The sequence below is a fragment of the Erpetoichthys calabaricus genome, chromosome 11, assembly GCF_900747795.2.
Source record: "Erpetoichthys calabaricus chromosome 11, fErpCal1.3, whole genome shotgun sequence".
Lineage (NCBI taxonomy): Eukaryota > Metazoa > Chordata > Cladistia > Polypteriformes > Polypteridae > Erpetoichthys > Erpetoichthys calabaricus.
Genome location: NC_041404.2, coordinates 22,202,734 through 22,209,119, shown reverse-complemented (window position 1 = coordinate 22,209,119; position 6,386 = coordinate 22,202,734). Strand labels below are relative to the sequence as shown.

Genomic DNA, 6,386 nt, shown 5'->3' with positions numbered 1-6,386 from the left:
AATACTTTCCGGATGCACTGTATATACAGTATGTGTGTGTGTGCATATGTGTATATATAATAAAAAAAAACTTGGGACGAGACTGCGACGAGACATGATCTTTTGAAGAGAGATGTTTCAGAAACAGAGAGACACTTTCATTTTCCGCGAGAGGGGCAAGTCACGTCATACTTACAACCTTTGGAAGTAAGTCCCGTAATACACATGCAGAGCAGGTTAGAGATAATGGAAGTAGGAAAATTCAGCCCCCCTCTTCACAATGGCGTGTAGACGTAGAGAAAAGATCGCATTAGTGCAAACAAACTGAAAATATTACTCTGTGAATTAACGGAACAGTGATAAGAGATTGAAGTGTTTGAAGATGTCTGGGGGAGAAGAAAGATAAGGCAGTGACTTTAAAACGTTTGAAGTACCACACGAAATGCAGATCACGGCTCACAGGAGCAGCGGCAAACCAGCAGCTGATCGAGCAAAGAGGGAACAAAATATATATATATATATTAGAGCTGGGCGGTATGACCAAAACTCTATATCACAGTATTTTTCAAAATTATACCAGTTTCACGGTATTCAACGGTATTTTTTTCCCCATGCATGAGTGGATGTTAACCACATTTTCCACTGCAATCACTGCAGTAGACTGGCTAAGAATAACCTATTCCACTGTCATGAGAATTGTACAAAAAAACATTTTAATGTGCACACAAGTATTAATACAGGTTTGCATGGCCCCATAAAGTGATAGTTTTCAAGGGGTGGCACTAATGAAGAGAAGGAATCACATTGCATGACAGATGCAATCAAAATATAGAGCCTTTTTATTGAACAAATTTTGCAAACAACTTAAAACTAATTTTGTCAACATATTTTCAACCATCCAAAGAGGCATTTAGACTTAGTAAAATATTCAGAGGTGCTTGTCAAAGTTGTATTGCACTGAACATGTCTTAGAAAAGGAATAAAGAGTAAATATTTTTTGTAAACCAACTACATCCATCCATTCATTATCCAACCCGCTGAATCCGAACACAGGGGTCTGCTGGAGCCAATCCCAGCCAACACAGGGCAGGAACCAATCCCAGGCAGGGTGCCAACCCACCGCAGGACACACACAAACACACCAAGCACACACTAGGGCCAATTTAGAATCGCCAATCCACCCAACCTGCATGTCTTTGGACTGTGGGAGGAAACCGGAGCACCCGGAGGAAACCCACGCAGACACGGGGAGAACATGCAAACTCCATGCAGGGAGGACCCAGGAAGCAAACCCAGGTCTCCCAACTGCGAGGCAGCAGCACTACCTACTGCGCCACCGTGCTGCCCAAACCAACTACACTTTCTGTTAATGTTAACAATCTCTTTCCACTGACACGTTAGCTATATGGATTGTAATGGTGTTGGTTATCTTGATCCACTGCTTGCTTTTTTTTGTCATAGGCAGTCCTCTAGCAAATGCGTCTACAAGTGATGTCTGACTCGAGTGTCCTCTAGCTTTTTCAGTTTTACCTGAGGACGTGGAGTGTGCCAATCTTCGTTCTATACATTCATGGTACTCCAAAGCATGCTTGCTGCTAAGGTGGTTCATCGAATTGCTTGTGTTACCGCCTTCAGCGACAACTTTAGCTCAACAGTATTTGCAGTAAATAGTTGTTTGGTCCACATCCGAACTTTTAAAACCAAAATCGTGGCTCCTTTTTTCGGCAAAAGTTCTTCTGTGTCATCATGTTCAACTTTATCGTCTGCTACAGCTTCAGTTTCAGAATGTTCTCTGTCAATTTTCAGTGCTCAATACCTCCACTAATGCATGTACTCTGTTGCATGCGTGTTTAGCGGTGTAACAGTGAAAAAAGTCCCCCCTTAAACAGTTTCCCTCTGCCCCATTTTCCAAACATTGTATAGGCTATTTAAACCAGTATTGCGGTATAAGAAAAATCCATATCGTAACAAAAATAAAAAAACGCTTTTCGGTATGAAGCAGTATACCTCCCAGCACTAAAATATATATATATATAAAATATATATATATATACACAAGTACAGTATAAGTCCCCACAATTCACATGCATGCATATCAGAACAAAAACCAACCAAGCTATGAAGTCCAAGGAACTCTCTGTAGAACTCTGCAATAAAATTGTGAAGAAGCATTACTAAAGCTCTTGAGTATTCCCATGAGCACAGTGACCTCAATAATTCTGTAATGGAAGAAGTTTGAAACAACAACAACATTTCCTAGAGTCGGCCATCCGGCAATACTGAGTAACCAGGCAAGAAGGGCCTTGGTTAGGGAGGTGACCAAGAACCCATTGTTCACTCTAACAGAGTTCCAGAAGTCCTCTGCTGAGATTGGTGAACCTGTCAAAAGAGTGACCATCTCAGCAGCACCCCATTAGTCAGATGTTTATGATAGAGTGACTAGACAGAAGCCACTGTTGAGTGAAAGACATTTCACAATTTAAAGGACTCTGAGAACGTGAGGAAAAAGATTTTCTGGTCTGATGAGATAAAAGTTGGACTCTTTGGGTAGAACTCCAAGCAGTATGTCTGGTGAAGACCAGGCAGTGCTCATCACCTGACTAATGCAATCCCTGCAGTGAAATATAGTGGTGGCAGCAATATTGTGTTGGTGTGCTTGTCAGCAGAGGAACAGGGAGACTGGTCAGAATTGAGGGAAGAATGAATGCAGCTAAATGCAGAGAGGTCCTTGAAGTAAACCTGCTTCAGTGTTTTGAACCTCAGGCTGGGAGAACAGTTCATCGTTCAGCATGACAAAGACCTGAAGCATACAGCCAGGACAGCACTGAAGTTACTTCAGGACAAGTCTCTGACTGTCCCTGAGTGGCCCAACCAAAGCAGGATGGAAGTTTATAGTTACTTTCCATTCAGTGTAACAGATCTTGAGAAGATGTGACAGGAAGAATGGGATAAACTGCCCAAATTCAAATGTGCTAAGGTTATAGAGACTTACCTAAGCAGGAATTGCTGTGAAGAGGAGACTTTATGCTGGTTTGACAGGGTGAGTGGCAATAAGAAAGCCATTCCTTAAATGAGAAAATAGGGCCTTGAAAAACTGGGTGTGGACTACTGCAGACTGGACAAAGTCTTCTCCAAGGAAAGGAGACTTTTTTTTGCAACCACTGTTAAGCTGTGCTTGAAGTTGTTGTGCTGTGAGACACCTATTACGCAAGCTGGTATCCCTCAGAACATGGCCTTCTGATTGGATTGTGACTTTGGGTCTGCCAGATCTCTTCCTATCAGAGTTTCTTCCAGTTTCCAATTTCCTTTAGATTGTGTAGAACAACGTAGTCACTGACAATTTTAAATTTTTCTTTGCAATTTCTGTAAATGAAAAGTCTGCACTTCTAATTGTAATAATGCTCTTTTTCATTTCATTTGTTAATTGATTAAGGAAAAGAGAGAAAATTTATCCATGTAAAATTAAATCTACAACACAATAAAGTATGCATAAAGTGACGGAGTTGGCCCAGCATTACTTCACCTGTGATTGTTTGGTTTGAAATGTTTAAGGGAATGCATATTCTAGCTGATACTTCTTTATCTAATAGCAGATCACAGCATTCCTTAGTTTTCATTTGTAAATGTGTCACATTGATGAGTATATGAATAAAAACAGCCTTTGTTTCCCAATTAATATTGTGTAGTTTCTTAAATAATTCTTTCTAAAATATAAAATGTACTTAGTTGTTCTGTTTAAACATGTATACATACATATATTTGTGTGTGTGTATGTGTGTGTGTGTGTATATGTGTGTATGTATATATATATATATATATATATATATATATATATATATATATATATATATATATATATATATGTTTTTTCTTGGTATTTATGCTGTGTATATTTATATTGTATCCATATGTATATTAAATGTTTGATGTATATTTTGTATTGTAAAATAGCTTTTAGTGAAGATATACAGTAACATTATTTGGAATAATACTGAACAGTAATCGAAGGTGGCTATAATTTTATGTATGTATTTCTAGTAAGAACTCTTATCTTCTTAGAACATTTGAAGCCTTAAATCTATAAATTTCTAAGTATTATTAATACTTTATGAGCAAGTCTTTGCTTTGCAACTACAAATGATCTTTATCATGCAAGTGCTTATGGAAATTGAGCATTGTATATGCTACAATAAAGTTTATGTGATTGGAGAGGTTTTTTTATGAGTAATATTTCACGTAGTGGTGTATAGATGCGACTAGATCTAGAGATATCATTTTTCTTGAAAGTGATGTGAAGAAAATTCCATCAGCCTTTTTTCTTCTTCTTCTTCTTTTTTTTTTTTTTTTTTTTTTTTTTTTTTTTTTTAGTTTTGTAGTGTGTGCTTAATACATAATGCTTTGTGTGTTACTATGGATTTTGTCATATTATAACAGTTAAGATTTTAAATCTAAAATATCTGAGTTTTACCTGGTATTTATTAGTTGTATTTTGTTGACTTTCCATGTGAAGTTATACTTGACCCCAGTAAATCTTTTTAATTATTTGGTTGTTTTAAAATGAAACACTTAAGAGGTTTACAGCAGTATTTCTTAGCTAATTTTAGTTCATCTACTTATTTAAAAAGTTTGTTTATAAATAATAGTGGGTAAAAAAGAGTCAGTTTGACCTGTAACTGAGCAAAAGAACACCTACTGCTTCCATAATAATACCAAGTACATAATAATATCAAGTAAAATTTCTACTGCTTACACAGTTTTACATAATCATCTAGAATAATTTCTTAATGGATAACTTGCAGTATTAGTTATCACTGGAAATTGACTTTGAATCTTTTTATATATGTACAGTATGTACATCTTGAGGTTGCATTTTGTAGATACACATATTTATAGTGTGTGTGAGAGAGAGTAAATTATGGAAAGTCTCTTTAAATCCTTCTTTGATACAGGTCCAAGAAAGATGGTTACAGGATAACTTGACACTGCGAAAGCGAACTGAAGAGCTTAACGTCGTTGCAGAGAAAAGGGGGGAACTTCTGAAAGAAATGGGGAATATGCAAGTAGTGCAGTTAAGAAAGTATGTATCTCATCTAAATTCTGTTTTTTGACTCTGTAATTTCATTTTGGTTTACAATTAAAGAAGAACCATGGATTCACCAGATATAGATTCCTTTCAAGCCGGAAATCGAAGCAGGGTTCAAGGACTGTGAAACACTAATGCGATCCCATGTCGTTGTTATTTTATATACATTTTTCATTAATCATTTAATTTAGTAAGGCTTATTTTATTTACTGTAATAATTTAATATTATTATAATATTTTTCACCCTTTGAGGTAAAAAAAGATGAAAGAGAAATTCTTTTCATTGAAAGCCAGTCATCATCCTGAAGATAGTTCTCATATTTGTCAGTCTTTTTTGTAGATCTGTACATCAACAATCAAAACCTTTGTCTGTTACCAGACAAGCTGTGTTTATATTAGTATTTTAATTGATACAGTTTTTCTACATATTAAATATGAACCTTATTTTAGCAAATCAAGATATAAAGAATGGATATTCTCTGTAATGATGTGTGTTAATTTATGGAGGAGGAGGCATGATTCTGATTTTGGGAGTATTCAGTATAAAGCTGAATAATTTATCATTATCAAATTATTTTGTTGTACATGTCATTTTCTGGGACACTACTTATAGTATTAGACATTTTTGTACATGTGTATTTTGGGGTTTTCACATCTGAGGATTCAAATTCTAATGTTTATGTTACATTTGGAATTTAGCTTACAAATAGTGTTGATCAGTTAAATTCAGCAGTATTTTTCACAGTTAGCATGTTGTGTTCACTGGCGACCTTGTTTGTTGAGTATTTTCGTGGAAATTCACCATGCGGCCAGCTTGGATAATTTTTTTTCCCATTGCTCCATAATACTTTGCAAGGCCAACATGCCATCACAGAGCTGTAGAAGCCATGTACATATGTTTCATGCATACATTTAATAAGTGTAATACTTATAAGTATTATATAGTGTAATAAGGAGTAATACTCACATTTTACGTCTCTGCTTTACACTTGTGTGATGTCACTACCTGATCTCTGTTCCAGCTGGATTTACACCGCACTTATATTTTTTTTAAAAAAAGCAAAACTTTGTTGAGGGGTAAATTAGCTGACCATAATAATAATATTATAAGCGCTGCCACAGATTGTATATAACACTGGATAAATTTATGTACCGGCTGAATGAATGCGTAATTAGCCATGTACCGCAGCTATGAGTCAAAATAAGCCTTAAAGGAGCCCTTATTCTCTCCAAGTCAGAAATCACCCGAGACCCTTTGAAATAATAATAATAACAAAAGATTTAGGTCAAAGTTTTGGCCACAATGATCAGTCCAGAATAGTTG

The 6,386-nt window shown here is 36.0% G+C and overlaps 2 protein-coding genes across 2 annotated transcripts in view; one reads left to right on the top strand and one right to left on the bottom strand.

Annotated features, from left to right (window-relative positions):
- LOC127529561 (uncharacterized) overlaps positions 1 to 6,386 on the bottom strand; it is a 315,715-nt gene that overhangs the window by 224,255 nt on the left and 85,074 nt on the right. The gene's annotated exons all lie outside the window — the stretch shown is intronic.
- The window catches only part of rad50 (RAD50 homolog, double strand break repair protein), a 126,401-nt gene that overhangs the window by 75,972 nt on the left and 44,043 nt on the right, over positions 1 to 6,386 (top strand). The window contains exon 21 of the mRNA XM_028812794.2: positions 4,929 to 5,056. Coding sequence (XP_028668627.1) covers positions 4,929 to 5,056 — 128 coding nt within the window. The remainder of the gene's footprint in view (positions 1 to 4,928; positions 5,057 to 6,386) is intronic.